General features: G+C 40.8%; 1 protein-coding gene across 1 annotated transcript in view; it reads right to left on the bottom strand.

The window, feature by feature from the left end:
- Positions 1 to 15,511, bottom strand: part of CNTNAP5 (contactin associated protein family member 5) — a 232,003-nt gene that overhangs the window by 18,435 nt on the left and 198,057 nt on the right. The window contains exons 21-22 of the mRNA XM_035900233.1: positions 3,532 to 3,662; positions 2,122 to 2,206 (exon numbers count right to left, since the gene is read on the bottom strand). Of these exons, the coding sequence (XP_035756126.1) occupies positions 2,122 to 2,206; positions 3,532 to 3,662 (216 nt within the window). The remainder of the gene's footprint in view (positions 1 to 2,121; positions 2,207 to 3,531; positions 3,663 to 15,511) is intronic.

Below are 15,511 nucleotides of genomic sequence, written 5' to 3'. Positions count from 1 at the left end.
GATGCCACCATTCAGAGGGACATTGACAAGCTGGAGAAATGGGAAAACAGATGAAGTTCAACAAAGGAAATGCAAAGATCTGCAATTGGGTTAGGAATAATCCCATTCACCAACATTGGTTGGGGCTGACCAGCTGGAAAGCAACTTTTCAGAGAAGATATGCATGGAGGTTCTGGTGGACAAACCGACCACGAGCCAGAAATGTGCCCTTGTAGCAAAGGCATTCAGGGTTGCCTTGGGAAGAGCATTGCCAGCAGACAGAAGAATGTGATCCTTCCCCCATATTCTGCATGAGTGTTGGGTCCAGTTCTGGGCTTCCCAGTTGAAAAAAGACATGGACTTACTGGAGTAAATCCAGTGAAGGGCTGCAAAGATGACTAAGGGACAGAAGCATCTTTCATATGAGGAGAGGCTTGATAGAGCTGGGACTGTTCATCCTGGAGAAAAGACTCAGTGGGATTTGTGTTTGTGTGAGGGCACAAGGACTCTACTCAACACAGCTACAGCTGTGGGATAAAACCTGGAAAATGAAACCCTGACATAGAAGAAAAAGTTCGCAGAAATTCCCTTAACATATGAAGAAGAACACAGAATTAGGATTAGGCTGGAATTAAAGTGACTTGCTGGGATGCACTTTGTGTGATTGCTGGTACAGCAATAAGACCTCCCACTATGTGGATGGCCAAGTTCATGGCTTCAGTGTCATGACAGAATATGAACTATTGCTATTATTATTACTATTACTGAAATGAAATCCCAATAAACTCTGGGGAAAGAGAGAAATAACAGAAGGATACATCCATTAAAAGCCATCTGGAGACAAGTCCGTGGTGTTCAGTGGAACTGAATGCCAGACCTCTGGAGATACATCCAGGCTTTTTGGCTTTGCAACAGCCATGCACGTGTAAAGTTAATCATATTTTTGTGACTAAATCTAGTTTCTCTCCATGATGCTGAGCTGTACCTTGTCAGCTTGTTGGCTACATGTTTGAAGGTCATTGTGCTATATTCCATCTTGCTGGTTAGAAAAGCCTTGGTTTATTGATTTGGTATCTATAGCTGGAGCTTTAGGTAGAGGTCATAATGAGCAATGTTCTTCTAGTTTTTCAGTACTACAGCTGACCACTGACAAAATGAGATTTTTAGCTTAGCTCTGACTCAGGCTTAAAAGTGTTAGGTCTTCAAACCTGTCCACAAAGGCTTGGAAGACTGCTGCATTCTGAACAAACATAAAATATAATTAAGGGGAAAATCAGTTCCTGCCCTTAATCTACTTCATAAAACATGACGCAGAATGCACTGATGTCATTATATACAATTATATTTCACAAGTAGACACTAGAAGCTGTCTACAGTTTGTGTCTAGCTACCAGTCCCACAGGCTTTGGGTGCTATTAATAAAACATATAGAATTGTAATAGTGAAACAGATGTCAGGCTTGATATGGAGGTCTAATTCTAATGAAGGAATAGAATGCCTATAACCAAGGAAGCATTTAGAATCTTACTAGGAACGAATAAGACTCTTGTATAAAGTAAAATAACATACTTGACAACAAAATAGAGGAGTTCTACTTTCCAAATTTCAGGAGTTTTCCTGGTCTTGTAATGGCTTTGTAGTGCAGAGGGGTAAAGATGAAGAAGGTTCACACACACAGCATGCAGAATTGTGGCCTCAGTGCTATATGTAATATAAATATTCCTTGCAGAATTCAAATGGACAAAGACTGGGAGTGAAAAAAGGGTAGAGAGGATGAAGGCTCACAGTGCTGTTGTTCTTATTGTTAGGAAACAGAGATGGCTTCAGAGGAGCATGCTGTAGTCAGCAAAATGACATCATTAGACTAAGATGCCACCCGGTGCAGCCACACAGGCAGTATGAATCACTTTACTGGAGGGAGCAATGGGAGAAGTTAATATTGCTATCAGTCCAAACAAGTAATGCTGCCAAATTTTTGCATCGATGAGATATACAAATAGGAGTACTGGAATGCTCAGGCCAACTTCTACAGCTAAACCAGCCAACCAAAACCCCAACAGTATTAAAAACCCAACACGTTGCACAGGTTAACTCCAGCACTATAACTACTGATGAATCAGGAATATTTTTAGTAGAACCTACCTGTGACCTTGCCCAAGGTGAGTGACTTGATGGCCTTAAAATCAATCTCGGAAAAGTTGTGTTTGAGTTTGAGAACTTGATCAACCTGGAAGAGGTCAATAAAATTAGTTCATTACAACAGCATGTAGACATCCCTAGATCTCTCTGTACTGCAAACTTCTGGGAACGCTCTCAGCTGCAAATCAGTTAATTCTGCCCCCAAGCGTGATTCAGTTTCTAAAGATAGCAAAGTGAATGTGCTTTGATTTTAGCATGAGAAGCTGAAAGGTACACCAGAATAGTCATATAAAGAGCTTTGAAGAAACTTCCCCTGCAGAAAAGCTTAAAATGTTTGACACTGAAATTCCCCTGCTTCCCAAAATCCATGTCTAGTCACTTCAGAATACACTCAAAGGAGGCCTCTCTATTGTGAAGAATTAGTTCTGCATAGAAGAAAATCACAGTGCAGCAGACAACAGAAGACTAGTACTTGAGGAAAACCCTGGCTTTTAGCATAAGCCTCCTTCGTAGATAATCAGGCCTACCCACCCTCGTTGCATGCTAACTGTGTTATCACTTTACCACCCAGCCATGGAAACTGTAGAGGAAAGAAAAACTGAAGCTCCCTGTGTTTCTGTCTCCTTCTCATTCTATTCCTTGACACACAGCTTCTCTGTTAAATGACTTCTCTGACACCCTTCCCTGTTAAATGACTGCCACCCAGATTCTAGGCAATTTGTCTCGTAATATGAACTTCTATAATTAGCCTCAGAAGGAAAGCAGAAGGAGCAGTAAGATGGTCCTCTTCTCCCTGCCTTGGAAAAGCAGGTGATGCAGGGAAACAAGGCAGGGGAGGGTTCTCGTCTCTTGTGAGAGACCATTCAGCCTGGTTTGCTTCTAGCAAAGGGACAGGACATTGTCATGCACATGGTAGCTGCACCCTGTGCTCCCTCAGCTCTTCCTTTGTGAGAGGACAAGGCAGCTGGGATCACATTCTCCCTTGGGGCACATACCCTAAATGAAATTACATTCACAGGTGCTCATTCCTCAGCTATGTTTGTCTCTTTGGCAGCTTTTTAATGATCCATACTGTGTGCTTTCTCTGGGACTACAGGTTACACAGACATCCCTAAGCTCCAGAACCATTACAATGGTCCAGATGAACTTCTGGACAAAGATGTTTCCTAATTCACAGATTGTCAGAGACAAGAGAAGGATCATTCAATGGAAAATATCATCGTTGGGCACTCTTTGGAGCAGGGTCTGGATGGAGCTTTGATCTAACCTACAGGGCTGTTCTGCTGCTGGACCAGCTTTGGTTACACCAGATCGATGTGAAACCTTTGCCTCCTGCTGGTGATCAGGCATTGAAATCAGTGGGTCAGTTTGTGGCATGAAGTATTATTTAACACAGCCTAAGCCATGGCATACCTGAATGATGAGCTCTCTGCCTTCTCTGTTAATCTTCACATGGTGCAGCTCTCGGTTGGCAAAATTTCCAGAATCAATGGTGAAAATGAGGAGCCCGTCTTTACTCAGCTTGTATCGAACCTGTAAACTTCCTTAAAAGCAGAGGAAAATTCTATGTATAAAACCCATGTCAATAAGAAGATACTGTTCGGTACCTTTATGCAACACATAACTCATTTTCTTTTTATTACAGTGGAGTAACGAGGTTAAAGAGTCAAGAAAGAGGTTGAAGAGAAATGAAAGAGTTCAAACTGTAATGAAAGTGTGAAAAAAATAATGCACTGGAAGAGCTTTCCTTCCTACTAGCTAACAAATTCTGCTACGGAGAAACAGAACTTAATTGAGTAACTAAGTATATCAAAGGAGAGCGTGTCTTGTCTGCAGGTCAGACGTTTAGCGCTGCCACAAAAGCTGATCTACATTAGTCTGTTAAGGATCGCTTCCACCAGAGGGCATGCAGGTCTTGCACTGTTCTGTTAAACCAATATTAGTGGATTTTACTATTCTTTTTCATCAAGAAGTAACAGCCAATGCAGAAGACAGTGACAACTGTGAGAATTATAACTTAATTTCAAACATTTAAAGGCCCAGGCTCATTATACTATATATGCAGTACAAGAAAAGATATACTGTAAATGATTATACAGAAAAAATATTTTTACTTTGGTGTTCTAACATATTTGAAGAAATAAATATAATTCATATGAAAATGAATGCCAAACATCTCTTTCAGTCTTTGTATCAAAAAAAGCATTGTGGCTTGTGATAAATAACAGTAGCATAACAAATGAAAACGCACAAGAAAACAAGGAATCCAATATGAATTTTAATCCTTCCACAAATGACTACAGGGGAAAAAAATATACACACATATATATATATAATTTAAAAGGAAAAGAACCTACTCTGATAAAATCCTTTCAAGCTTACTTTTCTGGGAATTAAGTAGCAGGAAGAAAAAAAGTCTCTGAACTTTTGGAGCTCTTTTTATGCATCAGCAACCAAAATACATGGAACAACAGTGGTACCGTAGAGTTAAAAAGCTTTTCTGGGCTACTCTGTTACTGTCTCCAAGGAGAAAATGAACGCTGAAAGCACAACAACCCTGAGCAAAGGGTCCTTCATTTATTCCCTGTTCTGAAAATCATCATAAAAACCTCTCCTATCTCCTTCCATTTCAGTGCTTCTGTTAGCACAAGTTCAAACTATTCCAACTATCACTAGATTTTGACGAAGGCTACAGGCAAATGTTACTGTGCTGCGTGATAGGGACCGACTGTTGTCACTGAAGGATGTATTCACACTGTTTTAGCTCCAGGACCAGTCTCTGTTTGCAGACGCAGTGCCTGCACGCCCACGACAACGGAGCGCCGTACACCCGCATGAGCTGCGGCGTATGCATGGTGCGCTGCAACGCTGTTCAGAGGCACCTTGGACCCCAGAAGCAGTCTGGCTGTTTAATGAGGTGGATGAGCAGCCCTGCTTGGCTCCTATATCCAGCCGTGATAATGCTGCAAGACTGCTTGCAAGTCTAGAGTTAATGAGAGAGGACCTGGGGCAGCTCTCCTTCACTCCACAGTGTGGACATACCTGCTCCCTTCAGCCTCCCAAGTCCTCCCTCAAGAAGGTCAGCTCTGTTGTCCTACAAGCTTCTGTAAAACCACTTTATAAAGAGCTTAAAACACTGTATAAACTTCCTGCAGAGGGGGAGGAGTTTTGCCACCCTTACACAGCTCACAGTGAAGCTGGTAGTCCTTCCAGGCTGGACCCAGAGTGCAGTTAAGATCATCCCTCCTCCTTTTCCCTCACCAGAATGTTTGGCTGCTCAGGCTCCTAAGAGCTGCACCTTTTGTAACATACAGTGTATCTCAGATGGGCATTGCTGCTCTCCGAGCTTCGGAGGATAGAAAACAAAGCTTCTAAAAAATGAGAGGGAAAATGAGAATGAACCATTGAGGATGAAGGTTCTTTAGCTGATTGAGGTGGCTGCTTTTAAAGTGAAAATAAATTTAAAAAAAGGAGATAAAAGGCATTTACTTTCTCACACATAGTCATAGATGTTAGAGGGGAATTTGTGAAGAGATCAAGGTCAGTTAAAAACTGATAAATTATTCAGTGTGGTATTATAGGTCCTGATTCAGCTGCGCCAAATCATACTGCAAAGCTTCCATCCCTTCATTGCATAGCCAAGACAAGGAGCTACTGTCTATCACCATTAATGCCACACTTAAAGGTCCAAACTTAAATCAAAATCCCATTTTCTGGCACTGAATGAAAGATGCATCAACAGGGAATAACAGTGTAAACATCTTACAATCACTTTACTCTAGAAAGACATGAGAAAAGAAACCCAAGTGCAAGGAAGTTAAGGGACCTTCTTCAGACTTGCTTGTTAGGGCAGTGGGAGAGTCGATAGAAAATTGAAATGTTGCCTGATCCTGTACACCATAGCTAAGATGACCACACAGAATAAACTGAAACTAAGATGTGATAGTAGAACAGATTGGTCCATACTAAAAATCGTGTCCCAGCAGAAGTACTTTATAGGCTGCCTCTTACCTGGAGCCTTTGAAAGGAGCGTAATGAAAAAAATGTTAACAGGGCCTAGATTTGGCCTGTGACCTTTTACTAGTTGCTTAGTTTGTAAATGGGAAAAAACTTCTCTGCTCTTTTCGAATGCTATGAACACAACAGTATATGCTCTGAACATACCAGTATATAAAACATAAACAGTATTACTATATCCAGGTCATCAACATAGCAACCAGCACATTTGTGTTCAAAGAGATCCAGCAAGATACGCAATTTATCCAGGCTCTCAGCCACTGCAAACAGGGATTTACCTATTGACTTCATCAAAGAAGCATTAATTTTAAACAAGCAACCATCTGCTCCATTTGTTGGGAAACAATGGAGGAAGTTCTTGACATCCATTAAGAACAGATCTTACTTTCTATAGTGGTACAATTTACCTTAAATCATTTAAAGAGATCAGTGATTAGCATCTTATTTTATCAAATTGCTTTGAATTCCAATGGCAACTTTTTTTGGATGGCTGCTCTTCAAAACAATTGAATTTGAGTTGACGTTTTGCCTGGGGTCAAAGATGCATTAATATAAATCAGAAGTACATGGGCTCATCTCTCCAGAGGTGTTTTGGAATTTACACCAGTGTAGCTGAGAGCTGATTTTGGCTTGCATTCAGTACCAAAACTTACTCTGTTTTCAGAATACAGAATAATTTGTCTGGCAGATTACATTGCCATTTTACTATTTGACAGGCAAAATAAATGGATTATTAATTAGGATTATTGTTAAGAAATTTTTTTTGTCTTCTGAATTTTGATTATCTGGTCCACTGACTTTTCCATCACATCAGCCTAGTGCCACTAACTGCAAATAAAAAGCTGTGCATAAACCAGCTCTATTCTCCCTATTCTCTACCTATTTTGCATCATTTTTGCCTCACAATAGGGATTCACACTAATCATGAGCAGTCTAATTTCTGGCAGTCTTGTTGCAGTCATGCCTGTCATCCTCTTTTCAGCTCCCTGTGTCTGAGCATGCACACCTAGAGTGCCATAGTGCTCAAGCAATGCACTGCCTGTTGTGTTTTCTTCCTCCTATAATGTATGTGGAATTGCTGGGGGCAATTTCTATTACGTCCGTAAAAGAGGGAGGGAAGGAAAGAGAGAGGCATCATGTTTTTGGCCTTGGGCTGGAAAATTTTACTGGGAATATTACCCCAGCAGTCTCAGGTAAAAGTAGATTCACACTTTATTATAGTCAGCTCTTTTAGCTTCAAATTTTGCAGGCTGCAGGTCAGCATGGAGATACGCTATGCTAGCTCCAGAACAGCCCAAGAGGGGAGCAGGCAGAGTTTTAGTCACAGCGTTACAGAGCACAGCATGGCCTCTTTTCTCCACTTCTGGAGGAAATGAATCCACGTGGGCTGCCATGCTACTGTGATGAGACCATTACCAGTATCAAAGCTGGCTTGCTACCCAAAGCTGGTCTTCAATCTGTAATCTGCAGGAGTATAATCCACGACTGTAGGGCTCAATGACATTGCTGCTGATACCAAACAGACACAGAGCCATTTTAACAGAATTCCTGGGGGTTTCCCATGTGCAGAGGGACGTTCTGGGAAATAGAGACCAAAGGACAGTTTTTATACCATCCCATGCTGGTGACTAGGTCAGGAATGACTTTTCTGAAGCAAAATGCTCCCAGGACACACTTTCAGTGGTGGTGGAGGCCAGGATTATTGCCTGCTAGCAGTACACTAATGATCAGTGTCAGCGTAACCAACCTCAAGGCAGCTACAGGAATAGCATGATGCCTTCCAACTTCTATCTTTTTGCTGAGGACAAGAAATAGCAGCAGCTCTTATATCCAGTGGTAATAATGACATTAAACTGGTTAGAGATTTCAAAGTGTTCAGCCTGAAGAAGAAAAAAATATCCCCAAACTTCACGGTGTGAAAAATGCCTTGGTCATGATGTTACATATTCTATGTCCAAAACTTTTTCTGACTGAACATGTCAACAAGAGAGGTGTCTGTCTTTTCCCTGTGTCTACAGCAGTGCCTGAGTGGAATGTCAGAAACATCTGGTGGCTTTGTGGCCTATGTCCACTAACTTTATATTCATTCTGGACTTCCAAAGCTTGTGTTGAAAATACAATAATAATTTTTAAATCATCAGCTGGAAAAAGGAGCATGGGAAAATGTCACAGAGACTGTTCTAGCTCAGGAGAAGACCTCCTGGCTTGAAAGACTTCACCCAGCACTAGCTATTTGGCAAAAAGGTTAAAGCAGCTCTGTGAAAAACAAAAAAATGGATACCAGGGATTTGGTCTATAAATCCATCATTCATAAGCAAAGTTCTTGTCACACATGTCACCAGGACCACAGGTCTTGTGTCATTTAGTCTTGAAGAACCAAACAGCAAGGAAGGGAATGACAAGCCCCTGGAGTCTGAGGCTTCTCTGCAGGACCTTCATTTACAGAAACTGGTTTTAAATGAGCCCAGATTGAACCCAAGATCTCCGCCAACTTCAATAGCACTTTTTAATGACTTAAACTGGTTGGAGCAGCTGGCAAAACATCTTGCACTGCTTGGAGAAGCTGAGGTTAGTTCAGGGAGCACACGTGGGTGGCACATGTAAAACAAACAGCTTTATCACCATCACGTAACATCAGAAAATATCATTTAAATCAGGACAGCTGAAAACTCTCATTTGGGAGAAACGTGTACGTGTAAAATAATGAAACACTGCATTAAGAAAAGGGCCTTGGACTACCCCTGTGTGTCCTGTTGCCTCAGAGGCACCCAGAAACAAAGGAGTTTAGGACCAACAGAACCTCCTACAGCTGTCTCAAACTGGCGGTCACCCCTGTCAGACTGTAAGGTGTTAACTACACCTCCACATCCACCCTCAGCACTCACCCTCACACACTCACCTGTGTTATAGCTAAAAGAGAAAATAATTAAGGAAGGCACCAATTAAACATAGAGTGGAATATATTAGTGAGGCTATTGATGTTGCTATTATAAAAAAAAATAAAAAAAATTAAAGTATTTAGCCCAGAAAGCCATTTGCAGTTTGTAAGGTGGAAACGTTTGTTCATTCCTGATCGCAGAACAGTGCATAGCAGTTTTCAGTAGTCTCTATCACAAAATATCTCTCTGGCAACTTGCACAGCTTCAGCATGACAGTGTCCCTCTTCATAGCCTAGATATTTAAAAATGAACCAGTTTTCTTGGTTAGGAGCAGCTGGCCAAGAAACCTGCTCCTTAATTAGCAGCTTGTCCCCAGGGATATTTACTCAGTAAATTTACTCTTCAGTGGAAGTGCCGCTGGTGATTCAAAGGAACAGGGCCCAGCTCTTCAGCGTCCAGTAGCATTTAACTAAGAAAGTACTTGCACATTTCTAGGAGATGACTCTTGCTATTTGTTTTGCATGGAGAAAACAAAGAGGCGAAACTGTTGAACATGTTTGCTGATATGATTACTCAGTTACTGAATTTGTTTAGATGACACTGTTTCATAGGGTTAAAAAAAAAAATCCACCCCCCAATTTTTTGTAGTCTCTCATGGTAGTAAAAAAATAGGTGCTTATTTGAATGCCTCCTACTCAATGCTTGAGACATCCAGGACTTACAGATCATACTCAGGCTATCCTGTATTAAAAAAACCCAGACTTTCACATTGCATTTCTTCAACTTAGAAAAAACCACACCCCCCAAAGCCCCTAAAGGAGCCTATCTGGAGGCCTGTGACCTCATTTCACTTTGCAGTCCTGCTAGGCAGCTGGAGCCAGACTGAGAATGTCACTTAAACATCAACAAATGTAGCTAGTTCCCTTACGTGACTGACAAATGTGTTTAACCTTCGTAGACATCTCATTCCCACCAGCCGCCAGTTGGCTTAACACAGGCTGACCAGCAATTAAAGAGGAACTGGCAGATGCTTCTTGCTCCAAAGCTAGTAGATATTGTAAATCTGAAAGATGACCCAGAGGACCACAATCATAGAGCTAATCATGCACATACTGAGTGGCTTAAACACAGAGCTTATTCCAGTGATTTAACAGAGAACACTCGTCTAAACAAAACAGCCCATATCCATGCCGACGTGGCTGGGCCTGAAATGGGAACAGGGCTAACCCATGGATGAAGGATAATACTAAATACTGTCTCTCCAGTTTAGCTCATGGGTAAGCATACACAGCGGTGTATTTATGAACCCTGGAGGAGATGGACAGAACACTGACACAGTTTGGAATCTACCAGCTTGATGACTGCTGACAAATCGTCTTCCTTCTTTGTGTCACAGTTTATCCGTTGGTGAAATATATGAATGTTAACATATTTTGGAAAATGACATGAAACCTCTGGACGAGCAGCAATTTAAAAAAATACTATTAGTCTTTACTATTATCTCTCCATTTCTAGGCACTTCTTTTTCGTGAAGGATCTGGTTGCTGTTTCTTTTACCAACTGATGCTACATCAATTTTCTTTTTTCTCCTGAAGGTGACTGAATATAAAGATGAAGGAAAGAGCTGAGGGCATCAGATGCAGTTAAATGTCCCTGAAATTACCTGGTTTCTGATGGTGAGATTTATTCTGCTAAATTTTAACCTATGCCTTTTCTACACATTTTTTAATTTTAAAAGTCACTTGAAGACCCTTCATTAACAAAAGCCATCTGCATGATACTATTGGATCTGATGCTCAGATCTCTCCTCCTGTTTTTAAACACACACTGGATGCCATTAGTCTTCTCATGGTCAGACATTCAGTAGGACCTATGGTTTACTCACCTTTGTATATAGAAGAATCTTGCCAGGCTTTCACCTCACACTGTACTAGCAGCCAGACTGGCAGGAAGAGCTTTCATTCTTTACCCAGAGAACCAAATAAAAAGTATCATCCTATGTTTTTATTCCAAAAGTTCAACCTGGCTTTGCAAATTACGCATCATCACTAACTCTGTGAGAACAGCTCATAGGCAAAAAAGACTGAGATCTGCTGTTGTGATACCGTGAGGAATTCAGACCAACCTGCCCTCACCAAGATCCTGGCTCATAGCTTCCATTCCATCTTTCAACAATTCCTGTTTCAGTTTTGGCAGTGCAGATACCTGTTCAAGCAAGGACTTGTTTTGCGCTGACCTAACAAATAACCATAATGTTCAGCAGTGAGATCATGGAAAAAGATGGTCTGAATAGAAAAAAAAAAAAAGAAACAATCAATTTGAGCACTACATGATGTCTGTGGAACAGGAGAGAGCGTAATAATCTTTTAAATAAAACTAGAAAGAAATAATCATATGCTTCTCTTCTCCAACCTCTTTTTCATTCTTAAGTCGTAACAAAGACAAGCACAGAACTTTGTGGATTAATGACTTTCCGAGGTTAATGATCCTTGTTTGTGTTGAGCTTTGAGGACTTGCCTGGCTGGTCACAAATCTCTGGGAAATGTTCTGCTTCTCTGACCAGTACGTCCATCTAAGCACTGCCTATTTCATAGGTTATGCCATCCTCTGTGACTGGAGAAGTTGGATCCTTTAATCAGTGACTTTCTCCTGATTATAGCAAACTCTCAAGGAAAATATTTGAGTTTCATAACAAGTCACAACCATTGGCATACAAAGAACTGACTTGTGTTTGTAAGTCATCTAATGGAGAAAATCAGAGTAATGATGAAACATTTACTTAGCAACAATCCTAGTACAAGAACCATATTACGGTAACATTGTGATGACTTCTCTGTAGCAAAAGATATGCTTATACGCATACACTGTCACTGCTTTTCATTCAAATGCATACTTCTGCAACCTTTCAGAGGATCATAGAATGGCTGAGGTTGGAAGGGATCTCTGGAGGTCATGTTGTCCAACCTCTCCCCCCCGTCAAGCAGGGACACTTAGAGCTGGTTTCCCAGGGCCATGTCCAGATGGCTTTTGAATATTTCCAAGGATGGAGACTCCACAATTCTCTAGGCAAGATGTGTCAGTGCTCAGTCACCCTCACAGTAAAAAAGAGCTTCCTGACGTTCAGATGAAACCTCATGTGTTTCAGTTTGTGCCCATTGCCTCTTGAGTGACCTTGCGACAACATCTGCCAGCTCTCTTGGAACTTGTGGGTGCATCCTACCAGGGCCCATGCATTAACGTTTGCTCAGTTTAGTTAAGCATTCCCTGATCTAATCCTCTTCTGGCAAGTGTAAATCTTCCTTGCTCCAGACTTTTCCTCTGGTCTCAACCTGGGATTCCTGAAGGCCAGACTTGCTCGAAAAGACTAAGGCATAAACACCCAATTTCATCAGGCAAGAAGGATGAAGTCACCTTTTCATTATCCAGCCAGAAAAACTGATATGGTACAGGAAAAATTAACATGCTAATAGGGATATTACAAGCATGATAGAGAAGGAAGTTTGCTTGGACTCAGGCTGGCTCTTCCAAGTATTATTAGCTTGTGCTCTATGTTGTGTGGAAACAGCTACACTGCTTCAAGACAGCACTTGAGCCAGCACTTCTGCTGGACTACAGTTCTCACTACACAGCTCTTTATGTCCACAACACAGATAATTGACAGCTTAAGAATAACCAAAAAATTACTACTATGATTCCTCAGGGCTAAAAGTTTTGGTAAAAATGGGTTCTGAAAAGATCCTCATTTCAGAAATATTGAAGAGCATACATATATCTGCAGCATACATTTAAACATAGGAGCTGGTGACCCTCTGTCCTTCCTCCCCACCTCTTTCAGGGCAGCTCCACAGAAATCCCAGCAATAAAAATGACTTTCCAACTGTAAAATGCGAGCTAGGAAGTTAAGTCTTCTAGGAGATAAACACCTCCTCCAAGCAAATGGGAATGTATGTTTTCTTCCTAGCTGATTATCTGCAGCCAGTGGTCTGGGGTTTTATGCCAGATACCAGTAAGATCAAAGTCAGTCTGTATATATGCAGAGCACAGATCAATTATTAACTGCATGCTCAGCCTTTCCTGCTCAATGTAATCCAATTAGAGTTCCCTTGTTTTTCCCTTGTGTGTCTCCAGAACATCTCTTGACCCTTCAGTACAGCAAAATGATCTTCATGAGTACAAACATGTCCATGAATTCAGCTAATGAGACAGATCTTTCAGTTCTTTCCTCTTGGAAAGCATATTAAAAAATCTGCCAGAGTCCTTGGCTGAATGTTGTGGCTGCTTCTCCTTTCAAGTTAGTTTTGCACACTTAGAGATTTAGAGTGCCATATGCTAAAACAAATTTAAAAAAATGGGTTTGGGTGCCAAGTCCACCTCTCCCCTCAAAGACTTTCTAGTTCTGAATTTGAACAGAAAACTCTAATCAGCATTCCTATTTTCTGTGAAAATGCTTACAACAGAGAATCATCCCAGGGACCAGAGATGTTTCTAACCACAGTAGTTTCTCTATTTTTACATAAAAAAACTGACTGGGAGGTCTCCTGCCACCCCAAATGTTTCTACTCATGGTGCCACAGCCAGCCTCCCATTTACAGGCAACTGGGGAAGATTTCTTTTACATTCACCATTCCTGATCAAACTCTCACTGGTCCCTCACTCAGTAAATAAGATTTCAGGGCCAACAGGTATTGCTTGAAATTATATTTAGAAGATATGTAGTCCTATCTGCCATGTGAAATCATGTAATGGCTGGGAACTGCAGCTAGACTGGGAACAATTCTCAGTCACTCACAGACAGTTGCTTGAAAACTACTCTCCTCAACAAAGCTCTCCCACACTTCCCAACACGACTCACTTTCCTGCTCCTGATCTGTTAAAAATAACTATACCTGAACCTTGGCACCATTTTCCATTTCAGTCACATAAATTGTGCAGGTTATTCAATGGGTGTTGAAAGTACGTAAGCCTGTAAGGAGGTGTTCTCAAAAGGTAAGACAATCGCACCAGCGATAGCACAGCTCGGAGGGTCCTTCTGCAGCAGTTAGTTATGCACCCACATCCCCCCAAGGTGGTAAAGCAAAAGAACCAGCAAAATCACCCCAAAATCCATCCCAGTGTTTCAGTAAGTCCTGTTTTCCCTAATTATTTTAGCTTTGCCCCACTGAACTCCAGAGTGCACTGCGTGAACAGAATCAAAAGATTCTTTGTCTCAAAGACTGAACTAGATTTTTTGCTTTTCTTTACCACTGAATGACAAATGCTTTGCTTTTCCTTGAGAAAAGTTGTTGCAGATGCAGCTCAACAGACTTGCAAGGCAAAAACAATAAAGAGAATTTACATGCCTTCAACAGAAAGGCTGCTTCTGAGAAAGACGAGGAAATTACAGTAGATTTCTAGTTTATTACAAAGAAAAAAATCAGTAGCTTCTCACTGATGACTTTTTCTTCTTTTTTGTAATGTTAATTCAGCTCACCTCTGTTACAGGTTTTGGTTTCTTTTCCTATTTACTTCAAATATCAGCTGATCTCAAGACACTATAGGACAGGGCAGTGGAGTTGAACTAGGTCCTGCTACTGTATTTTGAGTATCAGAGACCTAACAGAAGAAGTACTCAAGCTGTTTCATTTGTACTTTTGCTTTTAGCTGTGCCTTTTCCCTTGTCTTTAATCTTTCCTATGCAGTTTCAGAGTTTTGCTTTCCAAAAGAAATTGAGAACAGAGCTCACTGTGATGGCGATAGGTACCGGATAGAAACAAAGGAAAAAAAGGACTCAACTTGTTTAGTTTCTTATGAGATCAGATAATAAATACAGATAAATTTTCAATCACTCTAGGATAGTTTGAGATTCTATCTCTTTTCTTTGATGCTGGCTATCTGCTGTTTTTCTAGATTAGGCATCATATTGTTGCCATGGAGAAAGCCAAAACCACTGAGAATCAAAGACTTGGGAAAACATTTTCTAGACAATATACTTCGTCATATTCATATCACATTTGATTACTTGCAGGGGGAAGGAAGAATGGAGAAAGGAGAAGCACTAACAGTTTCTTTCTCAACATTTTTCTCCCCCATCAATTATTGTATTTAGGGATTAAGGCAAAGACAATAACACCAAGGTACTGGTAACTTGGTAAAGTCATGTAAATGCAAAAATGTACAGTGAAAATTTAGCCTGGGAAAGAAAAAAATATTTTTTTCTTGGCAGTAGCTTCCCACGATGTGAATAACTTCTGTGGACTGACACACTGAAAAGGCTAGACATTTCCCCATTTTCTGTAGCTTAGTAATGGGCACTGATATTAAAAATCCACTACCAATTATTACAGTACTGTTAATCTCTTAGATGCAGGATCAATGGGACTATGTGAGCTTTACAAACATACCCATCTATATACATGTATACATACCCATCTATATACAATACATACACATATATAGGTGTAATTTAAAAATCCATGGGTACAATATGTAAGATTGGGGAGGAGAGGACAATGCTAAGT

Source organism: Egretta garzetta, unplaced genomic scaffold, assembly GCF_000687185.1.
Source record: "Egretta garzetta isolate BGI_Z169 unplaced genomic scaffold, ASM68718v1 scaffold48, whole genome shotgun sequence".
NCBI classification, from domain to species: Eukaryota; Metazoa; Chordata; class Aves; order Pelecaniformes; family Ardeidae; genus Egretta; species Egretta garzetta.
Note: the sequence above shows the minus strand (reverse complement) of the source record. Positions and strands in the feature narration are given on the sequence as shown.